The sequence below is a fragment of the Pollachius pollachius genome (assembly GCF_949987615.1).
Source record: "Pollachius pollachius genome assembly, chromosome: 16".
Classification (NCBI taxonomy): domain Eukaryota; kingdom Metazoa; phylum Chordata; class Actinopteri; order Gadiformes; family Gadidae; genus Pollachius; species Pollachius pollachius.
In genome coordinates, this window is record NC_136949.1 from 14,378,417 (window position 1) to 14,403,450 (window position 25,034).

A 25,034-nucleotide genomic window follows, 5' to 3' on the forward strand; every position below is an offset into this window, starting at 1 on the left:
GTAGGATTTTTCTGTATATTTTTTGGGTTGTTATAGTTGCGCCTTACTTTAAAGATGTGAATCTTTTTGTTTTCTCCTGCCGTTAAATTTTATGCAGAGAACATAATCTGTTTTATTCAGCAAAGTTTAGAAAAAAGCTATTCGACAGATTGTTCACCAGCAGAGTGACCCTTCAATTATCTTCATACAGTTGACATTAATCAAGGGACGAATGATTGTGTTGAATAAAATGTAGAGAAGATACGTGAATAATACTATAATTAAAGCAAAACTGACTAAAGTTTGTTGTCGTTTTTCTCCAAGAAATTATATGACTCGCACATATCCTCAAGCAACAAGGGGCAATAATCTGCTCTCCTTCTTGTGCAGCGCGCACATCGACATGAGTGACAGAATCAAATATCCACGAATAAAAATGTCAGTAGCCCCTTATCCCAATGATGAAGATATATTGATTTAGAATTTACAATACAAAAATATAATATGCCTTCATTAATCGGAATCCATGACGTCTGTGGTAGAAAAAGACTAATGGCTGTCTTGTAGTTCTTCATATCCTCAGTCCTTACCAATTCCTCTCACTACCATTTGGCACTTTGGCACTGAAACACTACACAATACACTGGCACATTAACATAACATAAATAATTAGTTCACCACTATAGCTAGACGCAGGAGAGGAAATTCTGTCAAACCTTTCTTCTGGATCGTTCTTTTCTAAGTGCGTGCTCAATGCCTCAATGATTGGAGGGGCCGACCACCCTTCACCCATACATCCCGTCAGAGAGCCCGACTAGACAGGCGCGGCGGAAGTCTCACTCGACACCGAGATGGTCACTTTGGCTATTTTCACAGTGCTCTTCACGCAACTCTCGGCGGCCCTGTGGGCGGCCAAGTGTGTGTTGCGGCTCTGGCAGTCGGACTCCAGGCTGTTGTCCAGCTGCTGGCCGGTGCCCCTGCAGGCGTGGCAGGAGCTGAGGAAGGCATGGCGCAGGTCCTTGCTCCTCAGCGCGTAGATCACCGGGTTGACCATGGAGTTGAGCAGGCACAGCATGGTGGCGAACGCAAACACCGTCTTAAAGTCGTCGTCCATCTTCCAGAAGAGGTCGTACACCATGATGGCCAGCACGGGCCCCCAGCAGATGACCAGCACCGCCAGGATGAGCACCAGCGTCTTGGCCAGCCGGATGTCCATGCGGGTCTGCTCGGGCCTGGTGCTCTGCACCTTGGTCCCGTCGGCCGAGTACACCACCAGGCTCTTCTGGGAGGTGCGGCTCAGCATGCGCACGGCGTGGTGGTGGGCCTTCCACAGGATGAACATGTAGGCGTAGATGATGAAGAGCACCAGCACGCTGGTCACGCCGATCCAGAACATCAGGTAATTCTTGTCGATCAGGGGGAAGATGTTGGAGCACACGGTGTTGAGCCGCTTGCAGTTCCAGCCGAGCAGGGGCAGGACGGCGATGACGATGGAGATGGTCCACATCACGCAGAAGGCGATGACCGCCTTGGTTCGCGTCACGATGCGCCGGTAGGACAGCGGCCGGTGGATGGAGATGTAGCGGTCGATGGCCGTCAGGAACAGGCTCCCCACGGAGGCCGTGAAGGAGGCGATGACCCCGCCCAGCTTGAAGAGGAACACGTTGGTGCTGTCCTTTCGGTGGAAAACGTGGAAGTCCAGGAAGCTGTAGACGAAGATGACGCTGCCCAGCAGGTCGGCCACGGCCAGGCTGCCGATGAAGTGGTAGGAGGGCCGGCAGCGGAGCGTGCGGGACTGGAAGATGACGCAGAGCACCACCAGGTTCTCCAGGACGGTGAAGGTGCCCAGCGTCAGGGACATGACGGCCACGGCCAGCTGCTGGCTGGGCGTCAGGATCATGAAGCACTCCATGTCCATGAAGTTCTCGCTGCAGCGCATGTTGTCGCCATCCTCGCCAAAGGCGCTCCTGTTGCCAAGGAGCTCCGTGGCGTTGGTAGGGTAGGGCAAGATGCCCTTGAGGATGAGATCTTCGTCCGCAGGTACTTTGTCGGGGAACGTGTGGCTGCGGAAGGCGGACGAGGGCTTCTGCATACCGAAGGCGCCCTTAATGAAGTCGGCGTGGATGGTGGGGTCGTCATACTTGGCGTCGTTGGAGCCCAGATATTGCAAACCCGAGGTGATAGTCCGGAAGGTGGTGTCTGCCACACCATCAAGCACAGATTTCATGGCTGTGTCTGGGGGAGGATATTGCAGTCAAATTTGATGTTTGGCGTACCTACAAATGGATATAAGAAAAATATTTTTTTAGACCTTTCTCATTGCACGGAAAAAACTGCAGAAATCACATTATCAAGCAATACATTTCTGGGGGGAAAATTCAAAACAACAGAAAAGAAATCCATTTCATAAACCATGTCTAAATTGGCAAGCAAGATACATTTCACGATAAATGATATATACCACCCCTTATTTTCAATTAAAATGGAAAATAATAATGAGCTACTTACCACAATCAACAACCCCAAAAAATTGATAATTACTTACATTTAGAAAATAATATATCAATTGAGTAACCAAAATGAATTGAACATAACAAACAAAAGCAAAACACAATAAACCATAGCTTGATAAAAAAAAAAAAGCACAATCCCAAACAAAGGGTTTAAAACTAAAGGTTATCTACCTCACATTATCTTCCCAGATCCACAGAAACTCCTCAAACGAACAGCGGACTATCCTTCACTCCAACTCTGGCGCTAAAACGATTTGAGTGAGTGAAATGTTGTAGAAACATTTCCAATTGTAATTTTCCCAATTATAAACAAAATGTTTAACAGCGCGACAAAGCGAAAAAAAGTGGCCGGTCCCTGTCTTGTTGCGCCTCTCCTCCTGCAGCGAGCGCACCTTGCTTGGACAGCAGCTGGCCGAGTCTCGCTGCTCGTGAGCAGGAGCGCACTTATCAACCGAGCCTTTTTTCTACCCTGGTCACGTGCTCCAGAGCGCTCGTCTCCACAGATCGGCCCAACCCACGACGCTGGTGTCTACTGCGATGGAGAATAACCGAGGGAGGCGAATAGAAACAGGAGTAAATGAACCGATTTAATTATTAATGCCCTCCAAAACTAAGCCTATCAAGATGGAGGGAATATAACTGCAAAAACCTAGGCTTTATATATCCAAACCAGATGTCTGTGCTGCTTTAATTATTCACTGTCTTCTGGTTAACAATTTATTGTGGTAATTGCTATAGGCCTACAATATTAGTGCACATTTCCCCCACCTAAACGGTCAATGTCTACCAAAAACAAGTGTTACCTGCAACCAAATTAATCTTAATCCTTAATAAAAGGATTAATAAAAGGCTGCATATTTTAGAATCACAAAAAAAAACAGATTACGTCTGAAGCAGTCAGAACAGGTGAGTTTGAAATCCAAGCTTTGTATTCAATGTGCATTAGCCTATTCATTACCATAAAGTAAATTAATTGAATGGAATTGTGGTGTTCTTGGTACTTGGTATTTACATCAAAAGAAAGGTTCAGCGTTGTTTTGATATCTTACCTATAATGTGATTGCTAATGACAGCGCCTGTAGTCGAATGCAAACATTTTCCCCACGTAAAATACAAGATCTGTTACTTGTGTTGTTGAAATCATTAACAATAATCTCTGTTCACTAAATGTACTTCTGAGGTAATTCTTTAGCCAAACTCCCTATGGAACATAAAAGTGTTAACATGCAACTCCACATCTTCACCCTCATTTAGTATGGCACGATCAGTTAATATGATATTATGACACGGCCCTTAGCAGCTATTCAATCTTTCACCAAAACCCATGGAATTAAATTCTCAGGACAGTCTGTAGTAAATTCTTCAATCCATTCACGAAAACGCGAGCAGGCACATTAGGTAGATCTCTGAAAATAAACAAAGTAATCTGCGGTAACAGCTGGGCTGGCAGCGAGGAGACCAGCCTTCACCAAAACTCAACAGACGTGGATATTATGTGGATCTAAAGTTTATTTCACCTCTGATACCCACCGCACGAGATAAGGACATACATGCGGATCACCAGCTTCAAAAGCCTATTAGGCCCCAAGTAGGTAAAATCACGTCTTCTTGCCGTTTCTGTGACCAAGAAACTATATATTAAAAAAAGGTATAATAATACAGTGCTGGGTCATAGTTTCTATTGGCGAATCATTGGTGCGCATCCTAAAACTGAACAGCAGTCTGTCAATTGTTTATTTCATATTTGTCTGAGCTTAGCAGCACGACCAGAAACGTTTGGACAGTCGGCTACTCTTAGCATAAGGCTGCCCTGTATTTACAAATGTCTGTGTGATGAAAACAGGACAGACACTGGCACCACCAGCACAACGTTGTGTCTCCCCTACTGCCAGCCCGGGCAGCAGCCCCTGTTGCCATCTTCAGGTGTATCTGAGCCCGCCACAGTCAAACAACACCCTGTCCCCTCATCAGCCTTCATCATGTCTGCAGAGGTCGCAGTCCTATCTCCATTCCTAGACTCCCTACACTGACAACAATGGCTGCCTTCAAAGCCATGTTTACCCAGCCCCACCAGGTGGCTCTTAAGAAGATTAAGGACATCACGGAGAACCTCTGATGTCCGGCCTGGCGATCGCCTTCAGAAGGTTCACCGTGTTGTGGAAGCCCTGGGAGGACGGCTGAAGACCCTGTCCCAGATGAATTCCGTTGTGGATCTCCTGTGGTCCACCTTACTGAGCAGGCCACAGCCAGAGCCACAGGCAGACTCCAACCACAGTGCCCTTCTTTGACCAGGAAAGACACACCCCCTCCTGGAGTGCTCGGAGTGGCTCCAGTACGAGTCCTGGCGCCAAGGTTACGACTGGGTTCTGCTCACTGAAGGAGAAAGAAAGTGAGAAGTCAGCTCCCAAACAAGAATACTGCCAAGGTAGACGGTCCATTAGGGTCCTCCATGGCCAACACAGTGCAGGAGCACTCGAGCCAGAGAAAGGCTTAACTCAAACCCCAAGAGCCCAAAGAGAGCATCCTCAGTCCGGGAAGGAGGAGGGCTACCTGGTAAGCACTGGACCGTCCTGCAGACGATAAGGGATGGTCTGAAAGCATCAATCCAAGACCCGACCGACAACCAGGAGGGGCGTCACTTATAGACCCGGCTACGAAGCACACTATAGGCCTGGACCTCCGTCACCCACCTACCAGGCTTCTGATCCAGACCACAGTCTCCTGTGTCATCCTGCCGCAGAGAGGGGGGTTGCATCTGGATTCAGCACATGAGAAAAAAGCCATTTGTTGTTCCCAGAACACCTGCACATGATGTCAAAGACGGAAAGGCCGATCTGCCGTCCACAAAATGGCTGACCTACCTCCTGCACAGCTACGCATTTGATTGGCTCTGTGGGGAGACCACCTAATACATCAAGGCGGCTGCTCAGTCAGGGATTGAAGGAGAGATTGAAGAAGTACTCTAGGGGACCTGTAAGGCAAATCAGGGGTTGAGGCGAAAACGCCAGTCCAACCATTTATCTGAATCAAGCCAGTGCATTTAAGGGGGGGGGGGAGGGGGCCCATCGGGCTACGTAAATAACCTGCAGCAGCAGCCTTTGGCGAATGGTAGAAGACGAATCCACTTTTGGAGAAACGCAACCGACATCCCGTTGCGACGGCCAATCACGTAAGCCGGCGATTAGAACGGAAGACCCCTGTGGACTAAAGAGCCTTGTTCACCATGCAACATGTATTTAGATGCAGTAGAGCGTACCGCTGCAGACCTCCTGAGTCATCAGCGCTGAAGGCACGGGCAGGTGCCAGCGGATCTCCCCTGGTCCAGGTCCATTTGTACGTTAGTATTGTGTGTGTGGACTGTTGCGTAAGGATTCAGTCCGACCTCTTGGCAAGCATCGAGTAGATGTTTAATAAAGCGTTTTTATGGTTGTGTAGGATCAGGCACGGAGGGAGGAGTACAGAATAGTTGGTCCATATATGGTCAAAACAGGGGGAAGACATTCAGCTTTCAGTGACGCAAAGTGAATATTCAGCAGTGCAGTCTCCCTGGTAGGCTCCTCAGTATGTTGAAGGGATATGCCGAGGTATCTGTAATTTGCTGTCGGTCGGTCTTACCCAGATTCAGATGAGTTCTTCAATTACCAATCCATTGTGTGTCCAGAAGGGGAGTACGCAAGGTTGGCATTTGCTTTCCGTGAGCCGCTTCCATTGACTTGCAGTGTTAGAGTAGCCTTGATTTCTGCTCATGTGAGGGGAACACACTTTAAAGCTTAAAAAGATCATCAATGTGTTCTTATTAGTCACTTATTCAAAACAGCAGTAAGAACACAACCCTGTAGTTTGTCTACAAACACACAGATAATTAATCAGATGCACTGCTGACCACTTCGTGTACACTGATAGTAACTGAATAAATAACAGTATAAAAAAGCACCATATTTTTGAGGAATCTAGTGGAGAATAATCATGCACTAGCCATGTATGGTAACTAAAGACTCAATAGCTTTTTTGCAGCTTGGGCTTGATTGTTTGTAGAGGTCTGTTTACTACCCACATATTGGAGGTTATGGTTCGCTTACAAATTATAATATCGAACAGCACACCCTTTGACAGAAATTGAACAAAATGTTCTCGAATATTAAAATGAATGGTTGTCCCAAAGCCACAGAGAGCCCACAAAGGACGCTAGCTAAATGCCAGACCTTGATGAGCTGTGGACTGTTCATTACATTTATTACATTTGCAAAAATATAGCCTTGGCTTTGGCAGAAGTTTTAGTTTTTATGGATCACAATAAGACGTCCTGATTTATTCAGTTCAAATGACATCCCCAGCTGCCGCACTCAAACAGCCCCGAACCCCTGTGAAGATAAGAGCAGTGATCACAGGCTCTTCTCCACGAGCGCCCCGGTCCACTCACACGTTAAAGACACCGCCCCCAGGCTTGGCAGACCCAGAGCCCAGGTCCAGAGCTGGGTCCTGGGGAAGGTTACACAACGCTTTCCCCATCCCACCCCAACACCCCCTGTGGACATAATGCGGCGTGTGCAAGCCTGAAATAGGCCCCGTTTCCACGGTAACGATACACCTCAGAACCTGACCTACGGTCAATCCTGCTTTACTTCCGAGCTCGTCCCCCCCCATACCTGGACCCAATCCTATTGGTTTCCCATTGAGACTTGAACTGAGCAAAGGGTTTCAGGTTTTATAAAAGCGTCTGTGTGCAGTCTGTTGTCTAGACGGCTTATTAAATAAAAGCTTTTCATGTCATGGTTATTTTAAGAGGAAATCTTCCAAATCATTCACCCTTAAAAATAATTGACTTTTTTTCCCCTTGATAGCACTGTAACGCCTTCATGAACTGAAATGTTACTTTTTTCACCCTGGTTGCTAATTTCTGGTCATTTTTCAACAATGTATGCCAACATATAAAAAGCAAATGATAACTGAATACATTTCCCTGCCGGCAGGGAAATCAGCTCAACCAATACCATAAAATGTTTCTCATCAAGCTTGCAACCCACTAACAATTATCTTTTTAGCATGTTGTCACTTCTGCCCTATCCAATTAAATCCCAAATCATCACATTTTCTCAACATTCCTGCACCAATTACCTGTTTTCAAGATAAATCTATTATACGACTGTGTAATACCGTCTGAATTAAGTCCCACCATGTTGACTATTAATTCCAATGTGAGTGACAGAGCGGAGTATAAGCTCCATGTATTGAGCACCAGGCTGGTGGAACTCCGTTCCTCTTACACCCTGCCCACTTCATCAGATCTGACACACAGGACAGCTGGACCTGTTGCATCAGCACACACTGCTGCGTCTTGTTCCTCAGTTTAGGAACCCACTCGTGGAGCGGCAAGCCATGGCTCATCACAGCAGTTCTAGCGGCCATCTGCATTTCATAGCTCATCTCATGGTCCCTACACTGACTCACTCCCCCCCAGCAATAAAAACAACAAGGTGGTCCTGTTTACCGTGGTCCACTTGAATGTACGGGTCACTTTGGTGTCGCTGCACTAAGTGTGTCAGCGGTAGAGCGGGTTGACTTGTAACCGGGAGGTTGCTAGTTCGATCCCCGGCTCCTCCTAGCCAATTGTCGAGGTGTCCCTGAACGAGACACCTGACCCGAACTGCTCCCGACGAGCTGGCTGTCGCCTCGCATGGTTGACTCCGCCGTCGATGTGTGAATGTGTGTGTGACCCGTTGTAAGTCGCTTTGGATGAAAGCTTCTGCTAAATATAAATGTAAACTACGTCCTCTTCATCTGGATCTCCAAGACCTCCCGTTTGATCCATACGCACAACGATTTTAAAAAACAAAACATATTTGCTATTTCCACTTTGCCTTCACACAAAAGATGTTCTGATACACTTGGGAGGCTGTTGACAAGGGAGAATATGTTCTCTCACTCCCATCCACCGGCTTTACAAGAGAAAGACGGCAGACTGAAATCAAGGTCAATAGAAATAACTGTGCTCAATACCTTTCTTTATGGAGATATAAACATGAATGGTACGTGTTGTGTGGAGGTGTGGAGCTCAATGCTGATATACTTGTTGAAGTGACAGCAGAGGCGTTGGTATCCAGGCAGCCGCTCATGATCAGCGCTGACATGTGATTAGTGTGCTAAGGATGTTGACCTCTGGAATGAGGACCAGCAGGGTTTACATGATGCTGGACGCAGGAGTGAAAGAGGATCAATGGAGACGTATTAAACGGGCAATCGTGTTCATTTCAAAGAGTCAAAAAGTTAGAGGGGGAGTCTGGTTTTGTATTAAATTTTCAGATTGCAGTTGTAGAACAATCGGAAAACACACTAACCCCAAATGTCAGCCGACTGCACTGGTAGAAAACAAAAGCAGTTTTATTGGCTGATGGTGCATGACAATCTGACAAATTAAGATAGGTCTTCAAGAGTATTTGCATGTATAAAATTTGTTAGTAAGCAACAATCTTAATAAATGTTCTATTTATTGTATTCCAGTAGTGTCCAAATCTGTGTGCCTCCCCATCTCATTTCTGCCAGAAAAATAAACAATGCAGAAAATGGGCCTTGTATCAGTCAACACAGATGAAAGATACTATACTTCTTAAGAATGAGTTCAATTAAATCACAATTTAACAGCAAATTTACCAAATCCTTTTTCAATTTAGTCAGTGTGGCCTCAGTGAAAGTTCAAAAATGTAATTTAGTTTTAACATTGGTCCGATTAACTGACCCATCCTTACCTGTAAACTAACGTGATAAGTTTGAGCGTCAGTTGAAACCCTAATGCATACAAGCTAATATTGCAAAAACAAGTAAAAAGACAGCACAGTGTAGATATCATTTTAACAAACAAACCAGAGCAGGACTGTGAGCTCTCTTGTGTGGTCTCTGACAGTGATTTATACTCAACGTCCCCAGCAAACAACAGACTGATCTACCCATAGCATCATCCTAAAGAAAGGACTTCATTTTGTGGATTATTTGGCTGTTAGATCGAAGATGCAGGAAGGAATGATGCAAGTCAGCTTTTGTGTAGCCTTTCTTACTGTGAATCAGCAGTGTGGATAACTGGAGTGAATCAAATAAGAAATAAGCCCCAATGCCTGCACATGGCAGACGCACACACCCCCCTTCCCTTTTAATATCCTCTTTGATCTCCTCAGTCAACATGAGTAATGTGGTCATTGTGCTGAGATTCCAGCGCTATTAAACAAACTTATAGGTAGTGTTTCCTCACAGCAATAGCCTGCCCATCTGTGCCGTCAAAGGCAGAGAATGTACTTTCTCCGATCAACATTGTCTTTATAGAGTCGTGTTCATGTCGCTATTAAACAGAAAAGTTGTTATGTAGCTCCTATCCACATCTCTGCCGTGCACATGTGCATTGTGCTAACGAGGGTATCACATACCGATTGCCCTATCCATCATGTCAACAAACACCAATGAGTACAAAAGCCCTATATATATATATATATATATATATATATATACAGGTTTGCACTAATGGCAAACCTTTGTAATGTTATCTCGGTCACATTTCTGTACAAAAAACCAACCAATTATCTGATATCCAATGTTCCTCACTATAAATTCCAATGTATCTTAATGGCCTTAATGGATCTCAAGGAACAGTTATCGGCTGTGTAGCACCAAGCACTATTAACAACCGTAAAGTAGAGGTACCCTAGCCTCGGAAATACCTGTTAAGGCATAACACTACCATTACACACACCTAAACACATTAGGTGCCAAGAAGATGTGCCATTGTTATGAAGGCAGAACAGCAACTTACCGATGCAAACTCTGAGAAGGTGGATGAATGGCAAATGAAGTTGGACCACATTTACAAAATGATCCAAAAACACAAGATGAGCATGAGTTCAGAGGTTAGGAGCCGAAGGAAGGAGAGACATTATTTATGTGTGAGAACAAGAGGTTGGTTTGCATACATATCTTGTGATCTGTGAATATCTTTTGTGGTGTAGAATCTCTAGGAACTCAGGACATTGGATCAGGCCTGTTGTGCACATCTGTACGGCGGTATGTTATATCACACCTTTGGATGGACATATTTAGCTAGATCAGGGCCTTTTTTGACACATGAAACCGTCGAGGGCTTAGCCCTAAAGTGAGTAGAGGGATCCTCACTGAAATGCATTTTAATTTGTGTTGCCTAAACCCGCCATTTTAACCCATTTTGAGATGAATTTCAGTATTGAAATGAAAATAATAATGCGTAAATGTACGATATGCAACATTGACATGGAGCATTTAAAATGGGTACTTTAGTCCAAATTCACTGTGGTCCTGCCTAGGCCCGAACTCAAGGACGTGCCCCCCGTCCTATGACCCCCACACCACAGTGCGTATATATTGGAACGTATATAGTCTGGCACTACTTCATAGAACAGGATCCAATTCATGTAGACTGGTTTCAACAACCATCTGTCCGTGGTTGAAGGTCCGGGATTGTTTGGAGGGTGTGTGTGTGTGTGTGTGTGTGTGTGTGTGTGTGTGTGTGTGTGTGTGTGTGTGTGTGTGTGTGTGTGTGTGTGTGTGTGTGTGTGTGTGTGTGTGTGTGTGTGTGTCTGTGTGTGCGTGCATGCGTGAGTGTGAGCGTGTGTGTGAGCGTGTGTGTGTGCGTGTGTGTGTCATTAGTGGCCCATGTAAGCGGCAGCGCGTTAGGACGGCTGCAGGGAGACAGCGGGAGCACCTTCTCTAGGCTGTCCCGCCAATCTGCCTGTCTCTGAGGTGTGAAAAGCCCATTTGCAACCAATCAGCAGCCACAGCTGCTTCACTCAGATGTATCGTTGACATGACAACCGCACAGGGCACACAGAGACGACTCATCACGTCACACGGCCAAGGTATTTTTGCACCGACTATAACGTGCGTTCATGATCCATTGTTACCACGGGGAGTGGAAGTCCTTTATTGCGCAGCGCGGCGCCAGAAAACAAAGAGCCCGTAACAAGATGTTCCGAGCCAATTATTTTGGGGGACAGTGCACTCTCTCTGTTAAACCTCGGGGAGTGGGCAGAGGTTTTGCTCTAATCCGCTGCACGGAATTGTGACATGTGTCACCAACATGAATAAGAAATATAAGGAGCAGATGGAGGGAAGGGAAACGGGTAGGAATAAACGCTCCCTCACAAACAACCCTGAACATCTGTCACACGGCGAGCAAGGCTATGAGCTCCGGCGTCATGGCAACAGGATGCTTTGAAATAAGATGTTCCCGTTACTTCATTACAGAGAAAGAGGGCTTCAGGACTGATGTGGAAGTGAAGTACCGATCCCACATCACCAAGAGAGCTCACTGAGATGAAGAACAGACTAATGGGCCAGATTCCTCCTCTTAGATGGGCCTTAGTGGTGCCGGAGCAAGGCTTTCTGTTGCTCCAAGCCAGTGAAGTGTTAGAGTAGCTAGCGCAAGGTGGTCCTACAGCGGCCACATCCTGACCCACGATAGTGGGCTGTAATTGGGTGTTTGACTAACAGTACCAAGGCTCCTAGGCTGGATCCTTAATGTTTTCAGTCTTCCTCCAACCCGGGTCTAAATAAAATGCGTAAATTCATCAATGCAAGTTGCTTGTGCCAGAAGCGTGTCATTAATATTAAGTCATATTTTGGCCAAATTGTGATATCCAAACTAACTCTACTCCCCTAACGCTGCTGATTCCCTGTGCCATCCTGATCCCGCTAGCTCCATTGTATTTACTCGCAGGTCAGTCTGGCAACCTGCGAATTAAGAGCCGTTCGCTAAACGACCAGCCAATCAGCGCCGGTTTTGAGGCGGGTTTAGATGTGAAGCAACGAGAAGCGACTGTTCAGTCTAAACAACATGGCTTAGGTGGTGATGGACAGATGGTTTATCCAATCAGCTAACCAGTATTTTTGCCCCTTCCCAAAAGTTCTCCAACGGAAGGTTCCCAGATGGATATGCTGAGCAAATGCGAATCAATCCATCTGGCGGAGTCAGGTTAACTCTACTCCCCTATCGCTGCTGATTCCCTGTGCCTCATTGGCTATATCCTAACCCAATCAGAGTGATTTTTACATTCAATAATCACTATCTGCTTAAGTCATCTATTTGACTCAAAACAAGATGAACCTTAAAATATGACCCTTAATATATATTATGATAGCATAATTGCCTATGTGGCAAACGATACGGTAGATTAACACGAAAATGCAAATCAGAGTTAGTTGGAAGCGCTGGTGGTCTTTTTCGGATCGATCAAAGACTCCCCAGGGGGGCGGTCATGTGCAGCGTGAATCGACAACGGCAAAGGGCAGGCCAACGGAAAAAGATTTAAAGGTCAGACGATCGGCCTGAGTTCATATTTGCCGATAGGTCAGTCCCAGGGAGGACTGTGTATTTAAAAGCTGCCGTTCACTTAATACAACTCTACAAGGTTACCCAGTTGGGGTCCAGACCAGACCCTCAGGTCCTGTTCCGCTCTCAAGCCGCGGTGTGAGTTCAATGTAAAGGGCTGTAAAGTCAGGGCAGCCTTTCACACCAGCGAGCTCTCACACTTGGCGTTGACATGCATCTCGTATTGAGAGCAGCGCGGTATCATTCGCCTGCCTGGCATTTGAACCGTCTAATTGCTAAGTGGAGTTTTCTGCATGCACTTCACCCTCTTAACCTGTCCATCACATAGATGTACTGGCTCTTGATAAGTACTGTACTGCCATCCACACTGACTAGAACATTACCAAGAAGACTGTACTTTAACAAAATGACTAAAATACCCTGTGTCAGCTTCTTGAAGGGTTGAATGGGACAGGATTTAGTGAAATGGATGGCAGAATTCAAGAGACAAACTGTGAACAGGGAGAAAATGGATCAGGAATTGATATGAAGAACATCAAGCATGGGTTTTTATGTTTACACTTTCGTATAGGACCGTCACAAGGAAGATGTAACAACCACTGTATACAGAAACACAGTACTGAGGTTGGAAATACATACTGGATCCATGAACGCGCTCATTGTTCAGCCTCAAAAGGCTCTGACGTTAAATGTAGAAAATGAACACGGGGGGCCGGTTGAAGGGTGGAGGGGTTTGGGTTAGGGGTTTGAGTTAGAGGCCTTGTCTGGGAGCTCCCCCTCCCAGACAAGGAGACATTCACTGGACTCTGACCATCAACCCTGGGCTGTTTCTCATGCCTTGTGTTTGTAGGGGTTATGAGTTAGGGCCAGTTCTCTGATGTGGCTCAGGGGCGAGATGGCGTGGGTGGGGCTGCACCCTGAATCGTTTGTGATTGAATGTTAAAGTCAAACGGTCAGGGATTCGGATCAGCTCTTTACAGACACGGACAAAAGGCTTGTTCTGCAGCGCCACAAAGACACAACTCTGCCTTTCATTTAGACCAGTCCTCATCTCAAAGCCCTCGTACCTTCCACTCCTCCATTATATAAATGAAACACAACCCCTCAACTACAATTCAGACGCCATTTTCCACTCTAATATCCCAAATACATAATTATAAGCAAAGCCAAAAGAAGCAATTTCAAACATCAATTCTGCTCTTTGTTGCCAATCTACGCTAAATCTATCCTTTTACCAAGGAGGATTTACACCTAAAGATTTGAAAGATGTTTGTTTTCAGGTTTGTTTATTAACAGTGTGGACAGGCAGAAGGTATTTGTAGTCAGACCAAAGGGCATGACTGAGATACAGTGCAGCGTCTCCGTGTCGGAGCGGTTGTGATCCTGTTAACCCCAGCAGGGAGCGATGACTGATTTGGAGCCTGAAGACGTCTCTGTCACAGTCATAGATCATGATGGTGACACTCGCCCAAGAGCCAGCATGAATAACACCATGACTCGCTGCGAGGGGATATTGTTCATAGAGCTTGGAAGTGGGGAGGCTGATCCAGGCGCTGGAAGACAAAGCGCCTCATTAGAAGACTACAATAAGGTGAAGGAGTCGTAATTGAGGGCGAAACTAAAGACGTGCTTAACATTTCCTGAATGGCATCCAGGATCACACCAGTATGATCCTCAAAGCACGTGTTTCCTGCCTCACCTTTTCCGTTTGCTGAGATCTATCTACTGCTGCTGCTCACCTGACAACAGAGACGTACTGATGGACACGACCACGCCAAGGGGAATGCCGCCACACACAGATCTGGACCCACTCCCACGTGCAAGCAAGATGTGTACGTCCATTCATTTACAGAGCTGGGTCGGCAGCACAACCTCAGAAAGTATTCCTGTAGCTCCCATTCTGCATTGTTTCTGAAGATTGGTCATTTAGGGATGTTTGTTTTCCCCTAGGAAAACGGGTTAATGGGTTCCATACATATATGGCCTGTTAAGTCCTTTGACTTCACTATAGCCAAGTATGACCAGTAATAGGATTTCAACATGGAGGAAAACGACAAATAAAACTGGTTAAATGTGAAATTATTGTTTGAATTGAATTTGAATGGGCATATATTAATTGTTTGTTTACACAATAACATAACGCACAGCTGCGTGCTTAATACAATACATAATTCAGAAATGCAATGGGCACATTGTTGCATGTAAATGAAGCATGAAGCATATATCTATCTACTCTACACATCTGTCAACTACAATCTATTGCAAAAGTATCTTATTTATTTTTGACAGGCAACCTTATTTACATTTGTTGATGAACCACTTATCCATGTTACAATGAACTAATTACTGTTTCGGTAGTTTCACCACTACCACAAACATCATTAATGAATGACCTTAATAAGTTGTGTTGCCAACTGTAATTACTTGTGATGATGTCGTTGTGGTTAACTGCAGCCATCGATGCAGTAAAAGTACCTTGGCCTCATCGCTATTGGATGATTTTAATGGCAAAGTGATAGTGAAGCGAGCAGGCGGCAGGTGGTTTATCCAAGCGGATGGACAATGTGACAGTATTGTGTGGTTAATGTATGCCATTGCTTCTTGATTGCCACTCATTGCAATATGCATAAGAAAAGTAGTAGAGAGACCAGCTGTCTGCTGTGGTTTTTAAGCTGGGCCGAGATGGTGTGCATTGTTCCAGACGGATATTATTCCAGAACAGTAATTTAGTAATTAGAAGGGAGAAATGACATATTCAGATCACCGTCGCCAAGTACATTTTAATTGCCTTTGTCAAGGTTGACTTTTAATATTGTGTAGCTTTACAGCGGTTGCATGATTGGATCGACGGTAGAACGCTTCTCTCTAAAGCCCACGTCTTTGGAAACATGAGGGCCAGAGCAATTCTGACTCGCGGCGCACTGCAGCTTCAAGGGTGACAAGAAGACTACTCAGCAATTAGTTAGTTGCTTATTAGGCAATGAAAAAGGAAAACGTGTTCCCAAATCACTTTGTTGTGTGTTTCAGCCGAAGAGCTGTTTAAAGGGAACACGCTTTGTTTAATATTGACTAATTATATTGGTAACGGAGGATTTGGGGAAGTCAGTTATGATGGTTTAATCTCCCAAACCGGTAATGTCTCGTCGATTTCCGCTTCGTCCTCGTTGGCCCTGGTATTCTTTAAGAGAGGCAAACTGTGTCGCCACCGACACCATGCTCATAACATTCATACTGCTGCAAATGCAAGGGTCAGTGGGCCAATCACCATCACCACTGTGTTACCTCATCCGGCCGTAGATAGTGACTCAGACATTTATTAACATGAAAGATTTCAACTTCCAGAAAAGTCTATTGAGTACACGAGCCACTGACTGCTAGGTACTGAAGAATGTTCCCTCCATTCTCGTCACACCATTCCGCTGAATATTTAACAGGGAGCATGGCGGATTCACAGAAATTACATTTATTCTGCAGAAGCCAATTAACATTTCCCAAAATACATCCAGCCATCCCGGGCGCTGCCTTGTAACGATTGTCATGCTAAATCATATAGATTTAGGAATTTTATAGAGATTGATACTATTTAACGCCCTTGAAGCTCCAACATGATTTGCATGGGTTATTCCAGTCGACTTCACCATGAAGCCAATTTAAAGGTTGCACGGTTCACGTGGATTTTCACATAGGAGAAAATAGGCTTTCAAGGGGTCAGTGTTTGCGTCTCTCTCACAGGAAAATAGAAAAGCTTTCAGAGCTCACACACACGCGCGCTCTCTCTCCCGCGCACGCGCATGCATACACATATACACACACACACACACACACACACACACACACACACACACACACACACACACACACACACACACACACACACAGCGGTCTTCTCGGTACTCTGGTTGAGCTGGTACTTTATGTATCATCTATATCATCCTTCCCATTAGGACACCATTAGGAACAGAGAGGGCTCCCATCATAAAGCCCCAGTGGCAATGGGTTAGCATCAGACTGTAATCCTCCACCCATCACGCCTCTTAACATTTCAAGAAGCCCGCTTTCGTTTTTACATCAAGATCTTTGTGTTATTTTATTACCGAACATTCAAGGGCTCATTGATCGAGAAAATGAGCGCAATGGCCGTTAGCTAGACGGGGTCGAGCTGTTCTATTAAGAGCCGTGCATCGCAGTATGGAACCTATATGATGACAAAGCATGAAGGGGCATTTTACTTTTCATTTGCTGGTTCACAAACATTGGCCTAGAGACTTTCTCCTTTAAACGATATTTTGTTCCTTAAGGTACATGAGGTTATATCCTGGCCATAATACCTTTCAGAACATTACCGCGTGGAAATCGAGCGATGCCCCTTAAACCGCTGAACCTCAACACACAGAAAGTGCAGGTGGCCAAACAATAGAAGTGACGTACAGGTTCTTTGTCATGCTTTACGATGCGTTCGATATTGGCAGAGTGTAACCATACCCTTGCACCACCGGTGTGCTTCTTTCTATCTACTGGTCTGTCTGTGGCGTTCCCCTGTGACTCATGTGTGCAAAACGTCCATTTATAAAGCGTATCAATCGATGGGCCTGCAGTGTTGCCAACTGGGTGCGAGACCACTCTGGTGCTATCTGCAATGCCGGGACGGTGACACACAGCCCGGATTCCACCGGTTTTAGACTCAATTCAAACCTGGCTAAGCCGCGTGCAGAACATCTGGGTTTGGAGGTAGAGGACCTGACTGCAGAGAGCAGCGGCACCTTCAGGAGTCATCGCTTAATAATGGACAACTGCTCCGGTGAGCAGGCAGCTGGACACCGCCTGGTTATCAAAAGACTGAACAGAGGCGGGTGAGGAGGAGCGGAATGAGGGGTAGAGCTGGGGAGAGGGGTTGGATGGTGGTGTGCTAACGACCACTCTGATGTCTCCGTCATGGCAGCAGATGCCAAGCAGACGACTGTCGTTTCTGACAAACAATGTCCGCCCGCCCCCACCCCTGAAATGGAAGTCTTCTTTCCCCCTGGCTGCCCCCGAGGCGCGGTACGTTTGTGGTAATAGATTTGTGGCACCGTGCCCTCCCTCGCGCTGCAGCCACAGGCAATTACATTTCTGATTCAAGAGACGGCAGTGGGGTCGGCTGCCCTGCCTGGCTTCATTAGCAGAGCGAGCCGTGCTATCAACGTCAGCGCACACGCCAGGTATAAATAGGTGTGAAGCACGGCCTCCACTAGCTATGTAATATTAATCCCTTGTTTATTGGTTTACAGGCCATAGCTTGTGTTTGTGAGCCTGGTGGTCCATTGGTCCTTGCTCTGAATCTCCTTATCGTGGCATTATATTTGACTTTAACTTCAGCACATACCCACCACAGATGGACACGCACGCACGCACGCACACACACACACACACACACACACACAAATAACAACTCCCACCTGCTGTACAAAAACACTGACTGGCAGGAATTCATATTCCAGGCAAGAGCTGGTATTAAGTGCAAATTGTCATGCAAGTATCCTCCTGCATGGCCGCCTGGGGGTTTAGCACCGGAGACGAAAGGGATCCTCACGACCTGCTCAGAAGCGCGCGTGTGTGTGTGTGTGTGTGTGTGTGTGTGTGTGTGTGTGTGTGTGTGTGTGTGTGTGTGTGTGTGTGTGTGTGTGTGTGTGTGCGTGCGTGCGTGCATGTACGGGCTTGTACGGGTTCACGAGGTCGGCTCCGTGCTGCGGCACGACCCCCGCTCCTGGCTGCTGCTTCCCCTCCGGGGCACAAACAGACTCGGAGAAAACAACGCATTATTAATGTGGCCGCATCGCTGCGCCTGTGTGCGTCGATGCGGGCGGGCTCCTTATTGAACTGGCAGGCCGACGGCGAGCGCAGCGATGCCCACAGAGAAATGTTATTAATACGGTTTCTTTGTAGCTGCCAAAACGGGGCGAGATGAAACCGCCCTTTGATACTCCGTCCGGTCATTCCGAAGCAGAGTGTGACCGACCACGTGGTCCTCTGCTCGGGCGTGTTTGTGTGTTTGTGCGTCTGCCGTTTTGTTTGTGACGTCGCCGCACCTGGGTCCTGGCCACAGCCAGCTCTCCACAGAAAGATGCGGGGGCCGCTTTGATGGGATTGAGCCGGCTTTCATCTTATGCCAGAGGGGAGAGGAGCACGGCTGAGCTACTCGCACTAGGGGGAGAAAACGTCGCAAAACACAAGTAAACACACTCGCCATTAAGTGTGATTATACCAGTTGGCCAATCTTTTCAAATGATCCGCACATAAGAGGATAATTTCTCTGAATCAGGGGAAAGCAAAGAAAAAAACAACAACGCATAATAGTGAAATTAGCATATTTAGTCAGATAAGAGGCAGATATTGAATATTAATCAATCTTTACATTTTTCATACGGATTGAACCGGTCCCTTCTGTTGTGAAGAAGACAAACACACAAGAACAAAACAAAAGCAAATAACAACCAAACAGACAAATGAACAATAACTCCTAAACGCACAACAGTATTTACAGGGCTGTTTTCTTCCCCACAGAAAAACAGTGCTCTGTTAACTCTTTGCACAGGCTGAGCAAAACGCCCATTTTAATAAAAACATAACTGTTCACTGTCAAACCGCAGCTTTAGGACAAAGACCTGCCAAATCAACAGAAAAAGCCCAAGGTCACTAAATCTATTCCTATTGTGAGTGGTATCCCTGCAACCGGGCGTTAATATGAGACGAAGACGGTAGGATCAAGCTGCTTCAATTTGACCGCATATTGATCCTCAAACAGGAGGAAGAGTGTATCTGTGTGATGAGTGCATGCTAATGTGTTGAACCCCGCTCACTCACACATGCATATGGGGGCTTAGCTGGAGGTCCAAGTGGGCTTTGGGCCTCCCATGGGACCCCCTTGAGAAGCGGAACCCCCCCCCCCCCCCTGCAAGCTGTGGAGAATCAGACAACCCATTATAACCTTAGAGGAAAGCTCAACAAAAACAGACCAAACTTATGAGGTCCCTTCCTTGTAGTTTGTGAACGGGTTGGTTTTGTGAGCGTGAGAGTGGGGAGGGGGGGGACAGAGATAGAACAGCGTGTTACAAGTGTTCTGTGACACCTGGGGAGAGATGTACCGGTGGAGGACTGGTACGATGTGGTTCTGGTGTGACATCAGCGGTAGCGATGGCGCCTGGCTTCCCGCTACACACTGGGAGCCGGATGTGTGAGGACGCTTCTCGAGGCTCGTGTACCAGAGGGGAGACAATAGGAATCTGTTGACCTGCAGGATCTTCAATTAATCTCTAATTACCTCCCTGTGATCAGACTGTGGGTGAAGTGCTGACGTTTACTCCTTCTCGGAGCGTAACACAGACACGAGCCTCTCCTTGACATCCTAGAAACACGCCGTCTGCATAGATGATCGTGTAGCCACAGAAAACCACGCCGTCGATAAATAGTCATAAGCTCGGACGCAAAAAAAAAAAACGAACACGAAAACATAAATAAGGGAAAACCGGGATGGCGCCGTCTTCAATTTTTGTTTGTTTTTTAGTCTCACTTCCATAAGAACAATAGCAATTTAAGCTGCACGCTACACAATAAAGCTAATGGCGCTCGTGGCCATCGATCAAAAGGGGGTCTACAGTCTTTTGGATGCTGGCGCCCACACGGGGCTGATAAAACTAATGCTCAGGGCGGAGGCGGAGCCGTCCTTCCCTGCTGCAGTCGACCGGGCGAGGGCGGAGGCCATGACGCTGGTGCTTTTTTTAATTCTTGCAATGCGCAAATTTTTGTCCCAAAGCGTGGCCGCGGGCGGGGGCCGGCGGGTCTACGGCTCGGCGTGGCTGGTCTTCTTGGGGGGCGGCGGGGGCATGAGCTGGGCGTCCGGGTCGGGGGGGTGCTTGCGCCCCTGCGACGGTTGCTGCACCCCCTGGGTGCTGCGGTCCACCAGGTCCAGCAGGATTTCCTTGGTGACGGGGTGCTGGATGCTGTTACACACGGCTGGACACACACACACACACACACACACACACACACACACGGATGGACATACACACACACACACCCACACCCACAGATGGACGGACGGACACACACACACAGGAAAATACAAACACACACACGGAGGGGCACACACACACACATACAAATGGATGGACATACACACACACACCCACGGACGGACGGACGGACGGACACACAGGAAAATACAAACACACACATGGAGGGACACACACACACACATACAAATGGATGGACATACACACACACACCCACGGACGGACGGACAGACACACACACACACACACACACACAGGAAAATACACACACGCACACATTGAGGGACACACAAACAAAGGGTCACACACACACACAGACACACACACACACACACACACGCACACACAGGGGAAAGGAAGTTAGTCTAGACTCTGCGATTGCTTCTTCCAGGGGTGTAAAACATTAGATAAGCAATGTTTGACAGATTCCTCGCTAGCCACTTGTTTGAAGATACTTAGTGCGACTGAGGAGCGATCAGTAGCAGAGTTGTGGCGGCAAACACGAAGAGGCAAACAAACGCTGAGAACACAACAGTTGGCCATGATTCTTCTACTGTCCAATCTAGAACCTTCCAGACATAATCCAAACAAAACAAGGTCCTCTGACGGGAAACCAATCAGACGCTACGTTACAGAATACAGCGCGAACCGCTCTTGGCGGATAACCCGCTCCAACGGGACATTAGGACAATGATTAGAGGAGTATCAGGGCTCACCCATGGCTGTGTCGTAGGAGTTGGGGAAGCTCTTGTCTATTCTCTGCTTCATGAAAACCCAGGTGTTGTTGGTAAACGTGCACTCGATGATCTTGTTGTCGTACTGCTTCAGATCCTTGGTGGCCTGCACAGAGAGGGAGAGAGGGGGACATATGGCTCCGTCACGCTCACATTTTATGGTACTTTGCTACGTATGTGCCGTGATTAATCACTGGTACTGTGAGAATAGTGAATACTACATTACTATCAATGTCTTTATACAATGATCCATAGAAACATGCTGATGTCCCAATACAGTATTACAATAGTGCCAAGCAAGAATGACTGCGTTAATTTATAATAATCCACTTATTTACTACTTCCATATATATATATATAAACTATCAAGTCAAAGAAGAGTAAAATCACGTTGTGAACGATGCATTTTGCTGTTGCTTCGTCAGGTTCACTCTTCAAATTTACTGTGAATTTGAAGAGTGAACCTGACGAAGCAACAGCAAAACGCGGCGTTCACAAAATAAATCAGCTCATCAGCATATGGCAGTGTGCGGTGATTTTACACCTCTTTGACTGATACACTATTGTTGACTGCACACCACCAGCACCTGAGGATCCAAAGGCTGTGCACAGGGACTTGGTTCTTTTTGTAATAGATATAATCGACTTTGTCTGAAGACTTTGCATGGTGGAATGGGATTCATTAGGCCAGACCCATTGTGGACGCGAACGTTGAATCATATATTGTATATATTATTTTACATATGCGCCTCAATGTCCTTCAATCCTAGTTTCATGCAGCTGTCTGTAGGCGAGGCCTAGGACATCCGCTAAAGGAGCAACCGCCTCCACAAACAAATCAACCTTTCACTGTGGGACGAAAATGAAGCATCTGCATTCAATTTGACAGAAAGTACAGGCTGCGTTTAGCCTAATATGCTATAGTGTGGCGTAGGCTTATATAATATACCGTAATTAATATAAAATATCTATGGATCAAACAGTGGCCAGTATCTATGGAGACAGATAGCTCCCTTTTTTTAGATTATGCACAGTATTCACATCCGGGCATTAAAAATGTTATTACATAAAAATGATTTGTTTGAGTGCATAGAACAAAATGCGGCACCATAAAATGAGGCAGAAGTGCAAACAATGAAGAAGGGAGCACAGAGTAGAACACCTGCTGTTATCATCATGATTTCATCATTTCATCATGGCTGTTTTCATCTTTTCATTCATGACTCTTGAACATTTTTAAAGGTTTCAAAGTACTGCTAAACACGAGAAATCTCTTCTCTAGACTAACTCCATTGGGCTCTACTTAAAGAAGAAAGCGATTGGATGATGCCACTGCCATTAAACAAAGGGTTTATCAAACAAACAATAAGGACATTTATTGAAAGCAAAAGATTACACATAGAAGACTGAGTCAATCAACTAAGCAGCCCCCGTCCCCACAATGAAACGCCCCGCTGTCAGACGCACACCGTCTTCGGAACGCTGCTTCGACTATTAAAGACCACCCCCAGTTAACGCCTCCATCAGAGGTTTGAGGTCACCCCTAATCTAAACCAGACAATACACACTCCTGCACGCGAATCCGACTGCACAAACGCAGATCAATCATGACAGCTTTGCGTGGCCCGTGGGGGTCCCGACATGCTGACAGAATGCTGGTTGCGACTTACATATGTATTAATAACGCATGGGGGGAGGGGCGTGTGAGTCAACGCAGACCTTTAAGCAGCCGACGCCCGTTTCATTACCGTCCTCCTCTGTGTCTTATGAGGAGGACAGCGGAAAAGTAGGAGGCGGAAAGTGGGGGTTTAATTTGAGCTCATAAATATCCTATACAATCTATCCCGATGCGATGGGATATATAGGGGCTCATATATATATTCGTTTTAAGATGCAGCATATGCTGCAAAGTGTAGGTCACCATAATGTAAACTGGATGGCTGATTGACAGCCATGTTATGAATGTATTTCCAATTTAAATTAAATTATTGCAACAGTCATAATATGTTGATGAGCAAGGATTATCTTCCACTGATGGAATGGTGTTTTTCAATATAAGGGAATACTGCTTTATAACATTGTTCTGACAAAATCGGAGTCTGCGACAAAAACTCAGGTTCCTCGAAAAGAGGTTGACTATTGACGTCACTTTTCAGACGGAACCCATTGCAACATGGTCCAACATTTTTCCCCAAAATGTGCGGAAACCGAGTTGACATTGCAGACCGCGGTTCGTTCACTGTGCGTCTGCGTGAGGCTGTACTCTACGCTATATTGACGCATCCCCACTTAAAGGCTAGAATAGCATCAAAAGAAATCCAAACATGATGCAATTATGAGATCTTATGATGCTATTGAATCCTTTTATAATGAGTCTTTATCGAATTGAACCCTGGCGAGCTCAAGAGTGACACCCCCTTGGTAGACAGTGCCGGGCCAAGCAATCCATGCATTAGAGAGTTTGGCGCCTGAAGGCTTTGCAGACGGAGAGAAGAGGCGGCCAGTGCTTTTGGCCAGGAAGAGATGCCCGGGCCAACGGGGGGGGGGGGAGGGACCCACAGACACCAGCGAGAGTGGGGGGAAGAGCACTGGCACAAAGGCGATCCGTGAGGAGGCGTGTCGGATCCTGGAGCGCAGGGTGCATCTGGGTACTTAGTGGGGGGCCTGGTTCCTCGAGGAAGTGTTTGAGGGAGAGTGGAAGTGAGCAGACTGGGGGGAGGGGACAGGTTCCTTTCAGCACCAGAGGATGACGACCGGGAGGAGCTACGTGTACTACGACGTCACGGAAACTCCCTGCGAGCACATTCACCATTATTTACTAAATCATGCATTACTAATAAACCCCACTCAACGAAAAATAGGGTTAGTTTGAGTGAGGTTGAGCTAAACCTGTTCAGACAATCGAACAAGAACCTTGAGGCGAGTTTGGGCGGTGTAAAGGCAGGTAGCCATGAAGAGCTTTGGGAATAGCACATGACACAACAGGCTGCCCTACTGCTGAGCAGCACTGGTGGCAGCAGGCATGGCTGGGAACCCCTTCCTGCCTCACAAAGGTTGTGCCACAGCACCTGGGTGTTTATCCGCCCTGATCCACCTGATTAGGCAGCAGGCGAGGGCCTTGTACAGCCGGAGTCTCCGGGTGCGTTTTGGCAAAGACAGTCAAGAAGTGTTTTGCTAGTGCAGACCCCCAGAGCTTCTCTTTGAAGCTTTAAATCTTTCCTTTTCCAGTTTGTTGGTATCTATCGATCCATCTGCTATATACATTAAATAAGAAATCAGTTACACCAGAGGTTTTTACTTCCTTGAGAACATTGAAAACACAAACTTTTTAATATTCCTTAAAATACATATTTTCCCACTTTAAACTATTATTTTACATCCTCTCTTTTCATATTGAACAATAACAAAGTCTGATATT

General features: G+C 46.4%; 2 protein-coding genes across 3 annotated transcripts in view; both read right to left on the reverse strand.

Moving 5' to 3' along the window:
- Positions 1 to 793: 793 nt before the first annotated feature.
- Positions 794 to 2,209, reverse strand: cnr1 (cannabinoid receptor 1; the record flags this gene model as incomplete). Its single annotated transcript, XM_079753902.1, has 1 exon — positions 794 to 2,209. The coding sequence occupies exon 1, from the start codon at positions 2,204 to 2,206 to the stop codon at positions 794 to 796; it is 1,413 nt and encodes a 470-aa protein (XP_079610028.1). The 5' UTR covers positions 2,207 to 2,209.
- Positions 2,210 to 19,185: 16,976 nt separating this feature from the next.
- rngtt (RNA guanylyltransferase and 5'-phosphatase) overlaps positions 19,186 to 25,034 on the reverse strand; it is a 65,197-nt gene continuing 59,348 nt past the window's right edge. For both annotated transcript variants that reach the window (XM_079754116.1, XM_079754115.1), the window contains exons 15-16: positions 21,599 to 21,722; positions 19,186 to 20,823 (exon numbers count right to left, since the gene is read on the reverse strand). In XM_079754116.1, the coding sequence (XP_079610242.1) occupies positions 20,651 to 20,823; positions 21,599 to 21,722 (297 nt within the window). In that variant the 3' untranslated portion in view covers positions 19,186 to 20,650. The remainder of the gene's footprint in view (positions 20,824 to 21,598; positions 21,723 to 25,034) is intronic.